Raw genomic sequence first — 13,653 nt, forward strand, 5'->3', positions numbered from 1 at the left:
GCACTGAGACACACAAAACACAGTATCTCTCTGGCGTACGCGCACACATGCACACAAAATATAAAATCTCCCTGCTCAGCACCTTTCCTGACATAATCCATGGCGATCAGCTAGGGGTGGGTGGGAGGTACTTTCATCATCATCGTGGCACACTGTACAGGGAAGTTCAATCCTTGCCTCCCCACATGCCCCAATGAGGAGGGCCCTCCCTGCTCCTCAACTGAGTGGTGCACATCTGTTGGAGATGAAACTGTTGTGTAAATCTGTATAGATATTAGCAAAGACCGTCAATGGTCTGAGATGCATGTGTGCCAGTGTCTGCATTTACCTAAGTAAGCAGGCTTTTACCCTGCATTGAGATCACGGAGACTTAAGACTTAGTAAAATAAGAAAAACTACTTTATTGATAGAAATACGTAGTAGGTAGGAAAGGCACACCTAGTTCTAACTAACTAAGTTGGAGGTGCAACGCCCAGGCTTGGGAGTTGCCCTCATGGCTCAGGAGGGACAGAGCAGAGACAAAGGTGTCTCCTCTCTCTCGGACAGTCGAAGAAGAGAGGAAGGGAAGGGCGGAAGGAGGAGCAGCAGATAAGCTTCCCTAAGCATATCAGTCTAGCAACGGAAGGAAGTCAGTCAGAGCATCACAGGTAAAGGTAGTCAAGTCTAGCCATCTGGAAGACCCTAACTCTATCTCCCTTCTGGAACATAAAGAAAAGAACAAAACAGGGGTTGCTCTTGCCCCACTTCCAACAGAAATATGGTCCAATTTCTATCACCATAGCTGCACACTGAGTGGGGAGAGTTAAAGCAGTGCGACGTGACAGGGATGAAAACCAGGCCTTCCTCATGGATCACCTGGGGAGTAGAGAGGGCACAATTTTCATCCCTACTGCGACATGATGGGGATGAAAACTGCTTTCATCTGGTGAGAGGAGACAGTTTTATACAGTGAGGGGGTGAAGCAGCATGGCTTGGCAGAATCAGTGTGGCTTCAGGGGAATACGGAGGATTGAATGAAGAGGCCTGGTGGGCTGGAGGTTCCTCACACCAGTATTTATAGAGCAAGCCCCAGACCAGGTTCTTGAACTCATTTTGCTCTGCAGGATTGTTGGCAACAATGCATATTGTACTGAATAGATGCCAGTTAGGGGGAGTCTATGAATGCAAGCAAGGGCTTTATGCAATCCTGGCTTCACTGCCTGGCATCTGACAGGCAGGATGGAAATATGAATCTAACTTCCTGGCATCCAGTTCCTGAATTCACAACTTGATGGGTTTTACAGATCAGTGCATTTCATCACAGAAAGCCAAAAACTTCATTGGCCAAACAAAAGAAAAATTGTCTGCCATTCTTGAGCTCAACATGTGGTAATGCAACAGTTGCCACACAACTGATTACTTGAACCAATTATGAGTTCACAATGGCTGCATCCAGATGTTGTCATAAAAATGGTTTATTGTAATGGAAACAAGCCTGTGGGGGAGGCTTAAGCTCCTGCACACCTTCCCTTCCTCCCCACTTCTCTCCTCCTCTGACATGGCCTCAGCAGAAGGAGTTTGGAACCTTTTCCGGTTGTGTTAGCCGGAGCTGCTTGTTTCATCCAAACCTGACAAACCATGATCAATCTTAACAAAGGTTTGTTTCAAACACTCATAATCCATGGTTTGAAGTTTGCTTAACCATAGTTAATTACAATTTGTCAGGTTCAAATGCACACTTGTGTGAAATCAAAATCATAAAACAAAAAGCTTCTGAACACCTCTTCTGTAGTCAAGAAGCAGCACATGAGCCTAAGGGTTGCACAGGCTTGCTCCCATCACAATGATTTATAGTGATAACCCATGAGTGGGAAAGAAGCTTCCAATGTTACCAATTAACATTAATTCAAGATAAAAATGTAGCATTCTTTAATTCCTCATAATATCTTTCGTGATGAACAGCACAGCCATTAGCATGAAAACCCCACTTATTTTCATCCCTAGACTTCTGCTTCTCTGGCTGGAAATAATTCTAAAAATTCCTGTATTTAAAGAGTTGGCTTTATCTGGTTAAGAAATGCAGTGGCCTCCATACTGTGGAATAATCTTCCCCACGGAGATGGCAGGCACCTATTTAATGGTGCTCAGTTGTTAGAACATACCTATTCGCGCGAGCATTCCCAAGCACTGATTTTTTAGTACTCGCTCTATTGAAAATTTGTCTTCACGGCATTTGTCTTCTTTTGTATTTTACTGTTATATTTTATCAATTTTACGCTGTAAACCACCTTACTATTTTATATGAAACATGTTCCATATATCTATTAATAAATTAACTTCAGAGTCTGTAAGCTCATTTTAAGCCTAGACATTTTGTAAGACTACTTTGTACTCATTTTACAAGGCAACCATTTTTAAAAGTCTAAGGAAGCCAAACGTTATGTCGGAAGGCAGAGCTGGGGTCCCAATCCCGGGGAGCTGGATCCCGGAGAGTTGGGAGAAGAGTATTCGGATGGATGGCAGAGGGAAGGGGGAGGAACTTCCCCCCTTTGGAGCGAAGACGAAACAGAGGAACTCCAGTGATAAGGTCGCTTAGCAACGGGGAGCCTGAGCCCTCCCTGGACATTCTCACGCCTCCCCCTCTTTCAGGCTCAGAGCAAGAGGGGGAAGAGGGAGGGCTGCTCACAGCAGAAAAGCGGGGAGGCAGTTTACCATCAGCCCCTCCCCTATCCCCCATCCTGGAATCGGAAACTTCAGAAGAGGAGGGGGTGATGCTTCCCCCCTCACCGCGCACACGCAGACAGCTGAAAAGACAGGAGAGAAGGGGGGGAAGGCGGGCAGTACCTGAGGGGCAGTTAAGGAGGAGCGAAAGATTGCGCGCCCGTTTGGCCCCTTCTTAAAGAACAGGCGGGAAGAAGTCCCTTGCTCTGTCAACTTTCTCCCAATGCCGCAGGACCTGTATCCCTGTATTGCTTCATGAGAAAACGCAGTCTTTGTTTGGACATTACCCTAATAAAACACGAATTAACTACAATCGTTGGTCTGGTTCCTGAGTCACATCCTGGGCCTGTCACGTTATGACAAATTAAGTGTCCTGAGGATGAACTATTTTACACTGTCATGTAGAAATGCTTCCCTAGCGCAACAAAACAAAACATCACAAATTTTGTTAATTATGTGGCAATTGTTATTATCAACTGACAGTGTGAATGCAAAAGGTTACTGGCATCTGGCATTACGTGGTGATTCACCAGGAATCACTGTCTCTTGCCACTTCAGGCAATACCCCAAAATGGAAGTCAAGCTAGGACAGAAAGAGGAAGTGATCAGCAGTGACTCACTATAACACCAGCTGTATGGACTCACCCCCGAAAATGCAGGGCAGATTAGTACTGCTCCTTTGGGGTTTGGGTATATTCACAAAAACAGATCTTTAACTATGCAAGCCTCACTTATTTTTTATTTATGCTTTTCAAGTGACAACATACAGCCGACTGCCACGTTTTTCATCACTAATTATAACAGAATTGCAATGTAAGATATGCCAGTTACAGGATGAAACTGAAAAACGTGTGTATGCATGCATTCATGCATACAATTAGCCTCATTTCAGCTTCATGGTTGCAGCAAAGATTACAACTTCACCAACAGGGATTTGACAGGAGTCCTTGCAATATATGTATTCTGCATATCACTCTCACTCTCTCTCTTACCCTTTCTCTCTCTCTCTCTCTCTCTCTCTCTCTCTCTCCCACACACACTTGCTCATCATAATGGTGTGTGAATGGAAATGGACTGCCTTCAAGTCGATCCTGACTTATGGCGACCCTATGAATAGGGTTTTCATGGTAAGCGGTATTCAGAGGGGGTTTACCATTGCCTCCCTCTGAGGCTGGGAGGCAGTGACTGGCCCAAGGTCACCCAGGGAGCTTCATGGCTGTGTGGGGATTCAATCCCTGGTCTCCTAGGTCATAGTCCAACACTCTAACCACTACACCACACTGGCTCTCTAATGGTATGAATGGCTAGTAAAAAGACAGGCCACATTTGCATGTAATGCTAAACCATGATTTAGTGCCACGTGGGTGAGTCCCTGCAAAGTGTCTGACTCGTGGGCTTCCCTTCCTCTCCCATGCAGAGGATGAGAACTCCGAGCGAGTTTACTTTCATCCTTACAGAATCCCAGTTTAGCGTTATGTTTCAACCAGGAATCCTTGTTTAAACCAAACCCAGGTAAGTTTCAAAGCAAGCCAACCTTACACGCACGGCTTGAAGTTGGCTTATTTATTTTGTTTAGATAATTTATATACAACTTCACATTTTAGAAAAATCTAAGCAGTTTACAAATATTTCAAACAAAAACAGAATACAATCAAACATTACAGATATAGATTTTTAAAAACCCTATACATACAAAGAATTCCATAATTAAAATAACACAGCAACAGAACAGGGTAGCCATCCTTGTTATGAATCTTACCAGAGTTTGTTCTAAACCAGGATCTCTGGTTCAAACATAATAAGCTGGGGATCTATAACACAAACTAAACTCTGCCTAAATCCTGGCCACATTCATATATGTAACTTGGGTTCATCTACAGAACACTAAACCATGGTTTGGTATTTGTGAACACTGCCAATAAGACTAACAACTGAAGATGTACTATCTATTGTACAACCAAGCTGCCGCATTCAACTTACACCATCAGAAGGGCTATAGCTCAGTGGCAGGACACATGCTTTGCATGCAAAAGTCCCTAGTTCAATCCCTGTAATGTCGAGATACAAGCTGGGAAAGACGCCTGAATGAAAACCTGGAGACTAGCTACCCTCCAGCGTAGACCAGGTGTAGGGAAGTTGTGGCCCTCCAGATGTTGCTGAACTACAACCCCCCATCAGCCCCAGCAATTTCCAGGGACGATGGGAGCTGTAGTTCAGCAACATCTGGAGGGCCAAAGATTCCCCACACTTAGTGCAGACTATACTGTCCTAGATGGGCCAAAGGTCTAATTCTATATAAGGCAGCTTCTCATGAATGTCAAATGTAATTCCTTGTAGTACAGCTTAATACTAGTGTTGGTAAAAGAGAAAAGCCAACATTCAAGGACAGATTGGAGGATACATATGATTTAGCTGTATGCTCAACAGCTGGTGTAAAGCTAAAATAGCTGCATGAGCAGAATTGTTTCAATAATAGGAGCAGTTTTCTAAATGGCCCTTCATATCATTTGTATCCCACATCTCCAAATCTTCACTGAACTTCATTAAAACTCAGGGCCAAAACCTTTTTTGGAAAAGGTGACTACCAGTAGCCCAAAAGAGGGGCTTTTCCCTAAGCACTGGAAAAATTATTTTCTTGGAGAAATTGCAATATAAATTCCCTACTTCTCGCAGCAGACATCCTTCACTTGCAGTGTAGGCGCAAAGAACTAGGCCCTTACCTTCAGAATGCAGGACACATTTACAGAAAGGTGACCTCCATGATATGCAGATAATCAATGTATTTCCTATAGATCCCAAGCTATTAAATTGTCATTACTGTGCACACGATAAAACCACACCACCTGCAAGAAATCATTGCTTTGTGCAATACTATCTTTTTTTTTGTCAGTGTTTTTAAGAAGGTTGCTCATAAGCAAGAATTTGTTCTTCAGTCCCAATCTACAATGTTTCCTAAATCTGTTTCCCAAGGTTCCTTCTTACCTTAACAATTTCAGCTTTCCTGGTGCTCAAAAACTGCTCTCTCTTGATCTCTTCTATTATCTGCCGGTCTTCCTCATTTAGGTCAGGCACAGAGTCTGCAGGTTGAACAGTCAGCTTCAGTTTCACCCAGGCTGTCAGAGAGATCACAGAAAACTAGAATGTACTGATGTGTTGGCAGATGATACACAGATGTATGATATTAACATATTTCATGCTATCCAGCAGTGACTTTAGCATGTTTGTTCAGGACACATTACCTACACTTTTGCAGAATTATTTCAATTTCTAAATAGATTCAAATGCAAAAAATATAATTTAACTTCCCAATGTATTTTAAAAGCCCTTAGCATCCAATCTATTGGTCTTTCCACCGATTGTTGGGAGACACTTCCTCTGTTTCCTTCCTACGCCCCTTCCTCACCACCACCACCACCACCACCACCACACCACACACACACACAAAAAGCAGGAATGGGCAGCCTGGAACCACTTCCAAATCACATAATAAGTTGGAGGGCCTCAACTAAATTTCCAGGGTATGGTCTGAAGACAGATGAGGCCAGCACTTTGCTGAAGCACCACCTTGGATCTAGTCAGTGCTTGAAAGGGTGGCCCCTTCAGAGGCACATATACACCACCTTGGGTTCCATGATGGAAGAAAGGTGGGACATAGAGGTACGGGGGGAAATTGCCTGTCATTTTATGGAGCTGAGAAGCTCCAATTAGTGGAAATGCTGCACCAACTGCTAATTCTAAGATCACTGGTAGAATAATGTTTTAACTGTGTTTTTAGAGTATTTTAGAATGTTTAGAATATTTTTAATTGCAATTGTGTTCAAAATGTTTTAATCACGATTGTAGAATGCTTTAAAATGCTTTTTTCCTTCCTTTTGTTAAAAAGTTTTGGGTTTTTATGTTTGCCGCCCTGGGCTCCTTTAAGAGGAAGGGCAGAATTGCAATTCTATGAATTGATGGTGATGATGGTGGCGGTAGAGAAAACTATTTCTGGGGTGCAGTTCTACAAACCGTATTGCTACTGTTTACTGTATTTTATTTGTCTTGTTGGTTTAAAAAGATGTTTTATTGCTTTATAGTATTGTATTTACTACCATTGTAAGTTGCTCTGTGCTGCAAACTGAAGGAAGGGTGGGAGATAAAACTTTTAAATAAAATAAATTACAAAGCTTAAGATTACAACAGTCCAAGTGCCAAGTAGTCAGCTTTATTATGCAGACGGATTAGTGCTTACCTCAAGAGAAGATGAACACAAACAATTATTCATTTCACAATTGGTAACAGTTTATATGTACAGTTCGGTACAGAATTCACTGAATGGGCAAGACCACTTTTCAGTCACTTGAAAAGGCCCTTATTCTGTAATGCTTTTCTACTAAAGTTAAGAACATAAGAACATAAGAAGAGCCTGCTGGATCAGGCCAGTGGCCCATCTAGTCCAGCATCCTGTTCTCACAGTGGCCAACCAGGTGCCTGGGGGAAGCAAGTTACTCTGAACTGCAAGATGTATGGCCATAGAATGACTTTGATTTCTTTTTACTCGTCTTCTTGATACCGATCCTGAAGCATTGTTGCCCATATATCTATAAAAGTATCTCTGAGGCCATGAGGATCAGATCTTTTTTAAAAAAATGAAGGCTGGGATTCTAACAACTCTATCAAGAACTGTACGCTTTAAAGGTAGGGATGAGGAACCTGCAGACCTCCAGATATGGTTGGATTACAACCCCTAAAATTCCTGGCCACTGGCCATGCTGGCTGGGGCTGATGGAAGCCCAACATCTAGACAGCCACAGGGGTTTCATATCATGAGGAGCGCAAAAAGATCTGAACATCTCCCTCCCACCATCGATAATTCCCTCAAAATGTCTCTGAGGTCCTTTAAACTACACTTCTTAGCCTTTGTAGTGTCATCCCAAAGCTCAAGAGTGGAAGGCACAGTCCCAAGGACTGCATCTTAAGCTTGTCCCTCACTTCAATTCAGAGACAGGGTCTGAGGTCTGAACTTGTTACACTTAACATAGCAATTATGCCTCATGGAATTCCTGAGGTTTGATTGCTTACCATGTGCTTTTTCTTCCTCCTCCTCTGCACTCTGCAGGATCTGGGCTGCATGCATCACAGGGCATTCATCTTCCAGGAGAGTTTTCACACGGACAGCCAGAGAGTCCAAGCTGCTGCCATTTGCACTCTCTTGAGCAATATTCCCTTTGCTGCAAGCTGCACTGGCTCCAACTGAGCTTCCTGTCTGACTATGTTCATTAGGCTTCTCCCCCTCTATCCACTGTTTTGCATGTAACACAGGACGGTTACACTGCAGAAGTTTTTTCACTTTGATACCAAGTGAGTCCACACTGCTGCTATTTTCACTCTCATGACTGCTAACTGTTTCTTTCCTGGTTTTCTCTAAGACTTGATGACACTTCCCCAAAACATCAGAGATGCTGTCCAAGGGTCCTATGCTAGAAGTATCCGGCAATCCTTTGAGGGCGAATAATGTGCTCTCTGCAGCACTACCTACAAAAACAGGCAGGCTTTTATTTACATTTACATTAAGACAACCTTCAGGCTCTGACCGCCTAACAGGCTTCTTCATCTTGTGTTCTTCTTCAGCTACTTGGGATGGTGGCCTAGACTGTTCTGGCAGAATCTGTTCATTGCTGAGAACATCCACAGCAAGCAAGCCATCCCATTTCAAGCTACCAGTGAGGCTAATGGTTTTGGCAAGCACACTGTCTTTGTGAACGTTTTGCCTAGTCAGGGTCTCGTCCCATGACCATATTCTCTGAAGCCCTGGGCTGCTCCCCTTGACTGATCCAAAGCCTTCAGAGCCATCCATCTTCTTCATTTGGTTTAATGAACAGCCCAGATCTGCGGATGAGATGGACGAGGCAGATTTAAAATTTCGACTTGGGCTTCTAGCTTCTGCCTCTGCCAGAAGTTTCTGGATCTCCATTAGAGTTTCAGATCCTATGAAGAAATCGTATTTTTCTCCTTCAGGAATTACACTTGAAGAACTACCTTTTTCACTTATACTTTTTTCTCCTTTTCTGCAAGACAAAGAGCTAGAAGACAGCTGCTCTCGACTTGTACCAAGTTCCTTTGAATCTTCTGAATCAAATCTGTCCATCAGTATCTGTACGCATTTTGTAGATCTCTCCTCACCAGAATGGAAGTTGGATGGAACTCCTTGGATTACTTGACTCTGTTCTGCCGCCCTGGGAGCAGCTGGAGACTCAGAAGTGCCCTCTGCAGGCTGTGGAGTGGGAGCATGCAACTCTAACTGATGGCAGACGGTGCTACACTGATTGAGGAGGTCTCTGGAAGGCTGTGGGGAAAGCTCTGTAGCCAGTGGAGTACCAGGAGCTGTGTCTGCCCCTGCTGGAGCAGGCATGACAAGAATGGAAGAGTTAAAGCTTGACTGCATAGCATCTACCATAGAGCATGAGTCCCCTGGAAGCAAAAGAAGAATAGTTAGAATTCCAAGTATCCCTTACCACTGTAGATGCCTGTAATTCCTTGTCAAGAACCGAAAGAAATAATATACTATAGGCAATTATTCTGGAAAAGTAAATTGTCAGGAGCATATTTAGATAACCAACAGCATCAATATCACCAACACACCCCATTTAAAAGCTTCCCAGTTGCATGTTGTTCTGTTTCCATATAGCACAGGTGGGGTTCAAGAAAACAACCACCTGATCACCTAGAGTTAAAAGTTACTGAAGATGCAGGCAAACATTCTCACTTTTCCATTGGGAATAACAAAACTTCATAGATAAGTAAAGAGCTACCAGAAAATTTACACATGAAAATTGGAGGATTGCTGCCAAACCCAGGAAACTCTAATGAACAAGGGCTTCTTGTTCTACTGCCTTCCAGAACTAGGAAGCCAAACAAGTACTTTGCTGCAAATAAAGTACAAACACCTGGATGGAAGATATACACCAAAGTCTTCACCAGTATCATGAGCATCCACAACAGCACAAGAAAGCCACAGCAAAAACAAAAAAGAGCTTTGCTGGATCAGACCATCTAGTTTGCCATCCTGTTTTCCTCAGTAGCCAGCCAGTTGCTACTGGGAAGCATGAAGGCAACTGCTTTCCCCCACAGCAGCCAGTACTCCATTTGGCTATTATGGCTAATGGTTGCTAACAGACCCACTTATTCTCCATGAGTGAAGCCAATACTTTTCCTGCCCTACCTTCTGATAACTGCAAGTGTTGTGTTAACAAATCATTGGATGTCTTCAGTGTCCTGAGCTCAGTTGGAGAGAATTCTATTTCTCTGACTGGTCCTCGGGGCATAAATGGAGTCAGTATAGATGAAGGTGACTGATCAATGCCAAGGTTATGTAGGTACACCTGATGCAAGAAACAGAGAAAAGGACAGCAATCAAGAACTGCAATGGGCAAATCAAAATTTCACCAACCACCACCAGGCCACAAAGACAGCAGAAAACTTTGAAATGTATAAATAATTCCATATGTGAGTCTCTATAGCACATCTGGGAATCTGTTAACTTACACAATCCCGACACTCTGCAACGTGTCTCCTTCAGGGGTAGTGAGCATGAAGTCCAACAGCATCTGGAGAGCCACAAATCCCATCAGCCCCAAGCCAGCATGGCTAATGCCAGTACAGCAACATCTGGATGGCACAGGTCCACCACCCGTTCTACTTCACTAGGGAGGAAGATACTACAAAACTCAGAAATCTGCTTTCATGCTCACTACTGTTTTTATCTGGACCCAGAAAGGCTGCATGCATGAACACACGCACAGAGCCAACCCTCCATGTTTCTTTAAAAACCCCAATAAGCAAACACTTCACAGTCCTTTTTTCCAGCAAAATTAAGAGCACTCCCACAGTAGGCACACCTACACGGTTTCAGCCCAGTCTATCTGAAGGAGCGCCTCCAGCATCATCAGCTATGCCGCCTAACAAGATCGGCCTCAAAAGACCTTCTCTCTATCCCACCAGTCAAACAGCTAGACTAGTGAGGACCAGAGACAGGGCTTTTTCAATTGTGGCCCCCACCCTATGGAACTCCCTTCCAAATGATCTCCGCCAAGCCCCCTCTACAATGAGTTTCCGCCGGGCCGTGAAGACCTGGCTCTTCAGGCAGGCCTTTGGGGTGGGATAGATTTTACCATCATTGCTTTTAGATTTTAATGTTTATTGTATTGGTGTTGTCATTTTGTGTTATTTTGTTCATTTTGTACATCGCCCAGTGGCTGGATGGCCAGCCAGATGGGCGACTAAGAAATCAATCAATCAATCAATCAAATAAATAAATAAATGTTTCTTCCTTGCCAGGAATATATAGTAACTGATTGGGATTTAAATTATATTTAGAAATGAAGGAGAAATCACAGAAGGGAAAGTCTATCCCATTTGTGTATATTAAATGCATGGTTTATTCTGGGAAATCAGTTCTGGCACTGATTTACAAGATTAATCCCGCAAACATTACAGGCAAGGTGGCTGAGTCTCATGTATCAACCTCAGGTCTCCAACAAACATTTTTCCTACTTATAAACTAAGCCCTCCTTCAACCCCTTTAGACAATTTCTCACAACCCTTAGCAAAAAAGTACACAACTGTCTCCAGGCCAATATATGTCAACGGGGAAGTGTCTCCCTTGCCAGGCTGATACTCCCTTCCACTGGCATACAGAGATTATTCTTCTGTACAATACTGCTTCCAATGGGATGGGCATGTCATTTGAAGGGAGCCTGAGCTCGGTTTCCTCAGCAAAAGGGACTCATTCCCTCTTCCCTGCCATGAATTAGCAGTAGACTGGGCAAACACTGGCCACCAATACACTCAAACAATGTTCAAGATTGTGGAAGGGGTGGTGAACATGGGTTGTGAACATGCATTCTTCCATTTCTTCAACCAAGGACAGGCCAGTGAGCGGATGTGCAAAATTACATTTCCACAAGTCACTTATTTCCTTTCAGCATGGGTTTAAAAGGCAGGGGAGGAATTGCCTTACTTTCCCTGACCCTAACTCCCTGCACACACCCTGAGGCCTTCAAACTGCAAGGGTGAATTCCCTCTCCAAGCCCACCCCATAGAGAGCTGCTGCAGTCCTTCTGCTCTAGTACAGTTTTTGAGTCAAGCAAATGTCTCCTGCCATCCTCACCCCACCCACTATTCTCTGGAACCAGGCGCCCCAATCAAATTAAAGAGATTTATGTGTGCAAGCAGGCTTGCCATATGCTTATCAGGAACCACAGGGGAGTTCAATTGGAACATGTATTCAAGTGTGCATTCTACTGAAAGTAGTGCAGTGCCAACAGATCACAGAGGTGCACATAGATGCACATTCAATTCATGTCTGTGGTTCCTCCTCCAGCACATGGAAGACTGCTTTCACACTCAGACTCCCTTAGTTAGACTGGACAAGCAGCATGGCAGAGAGGAAGTGTAAAAAGAAGAAAAATTTCCTCCTCATTGCCCTGTCCCTCCTCTATCCTGGGCAATCTTTTTTTTGTGGATCTCCACTTCTTGATATTCATTCTGAAGGCCAAATTGTTAAAAGAGAAAACATTTGGCAAAAAAAAAAAAAAAGTGAAAAAAGCTGCTTATTTCAAGTAAAGGTAGAAAGTCACCCAAATGCATAAATGAGCATATATTTAGTCACCTGCAAGGGCAAATATTAACAGGCTGCCACCATCAAGGTAATTGTTTTATTACCAAAGACCATTTTTCAGTAGATACTGCTGTTAAAGAGGCAGGTGGGCATTCATTCACTGTCAGCTGTTTGCATGCTTTGTGCTAGAGATAACTTGAAAATAATAGAATTTATATAGGATCTGAAATGTGCTTTGCCAGGAGTTTGTTGTATCAGCTTCTGCTGTTGTTGAAGATGTGGGTGTGAATAATTTCCTCCCTTAGACTCAATTAAAAGCTGGGTTTGTATGACAGAGTTGATTTCTGACATGGAGTATCACAGGATGCCTGCCCAGAAGGAAGAGACTGGAAGGTCACACACAGCTCTTCAGTGCAATAGTCAGAGAACATTAAGCTCCTCATCACTCAGCCTTTGTGTCTCGTATCAACCTTGTTCCTCTCATTGCAAAGACGGTTGATTCACTTTTTCTGCCATGCCAACAACCTTGGCATTTGCACCCTATAATCCATCTTGTAAGAACTGTTTTCTGTGCATTCTTGACACGCAACAGTCCGCATCAAAGGGCTGTTCAGCCTCCATTTCATGCACAGGAGAATTTGTCCAAAGCTGCCTGCCCTGCTATGAAAATTGGGCAATTTATTATGCCACAAAGAAAGGCCATTTTCCTCTCAACTTTAGGATAGGTAATATCTGCACTCTGGTTTCTTCTCCTTCTCTAATTCTCTGTTCCCCCTTCCTTTTGAAACTCTCAAGCAAGTGCCATTTACCCCTTAACTCCTTCTTCCACCCACACTGGGCATACTTCACATTCTGTCTGGCGTCTATCAACCTACCCTTTTTCTGCCTTATCTCCAGCTTTCTCATTGCCACACAATCCTCCACCTCATTCTGTTTGGCCCAATCCCATCCACAGATTTAACCAAGTAGCTGCTGGCTCAGTATAAATGGTATGCATGTAATTCATTGACCCTTCTATTTTTGGTAACAGTTTGTTCGATTACTCTTGACACTGGCTCCCTGCCTCAGTGCTCATTCGCCATATTAGAAAGATCCAGTTATTCCCCAGGAAGCACCATGATTCTTGGTTCAAGACTCAAATATGTGTCCTGCCTGTACACTGAGAGAGGACATCTTTTTTATGATCTCTTGGAGGAGCATTTGGCAAAAAATACATTGCACGGAAGTCTCCAATGGTTAATGTGTGGTAGAAATCCCCATGTATATGCATTGCAAGGATACCGTAAGGGTACACTGGCAGTGAAGCAAGTATGCCAACTATAACTGTCAACAGCAAAGAGAAACATTAAAAGGTT

The 13,653-nt window shown here is 43.5% G+C and overlaps 1 protein-coding gene across 3 annotated transcripts in view; it reads right to left on the minus strand.

Moving 5' to 3' along the window:
* ALMS1 (ALMS1 centrosome and basal body associated protein) overlaps positions 1-13,653 on the minus strand; it is a 105,789-nt gene that overhangs the window by 44,654 nt on the left and 47,482 nt on the right. For all 3 annotated transcript variants that reach the window (XM_061583567.1, XM_061583566.1, XM_061583568.1), the window contains 3 exons: positions 9,902-10,061; positions 7,762-9,150; positions 5,683-5,813 (listed from right to left, as the gene is read on the minus strand). In XM_061583567.1, coding sequence (XP_061439551.1) covers positions 5,683-5,813; positions 7,762-9,150; positions 9,902-10,061 — 1,680 coding nt within the window. The remainder of the gene's footprint in view (positions 1-5,682; positions 5,814-7,761; positions 9,151-9,901; positions 10,062-13,653) is intronic.

This window comes from Rhineura floridana, chromosome 9, assembly GCF_030035675.1.
Source record: "Rhineura floridana isolate rRhiFlo1 chromosome 9, rRhiFlo1.hap2, whole genome shotgun sequence".
NCBI classification, from domain to species: Eukaryota; Metazoa; Chordata; class Lepidosauria; order Squamata; family Rhineuridae; genus Rhineura; species Rhineura floridana.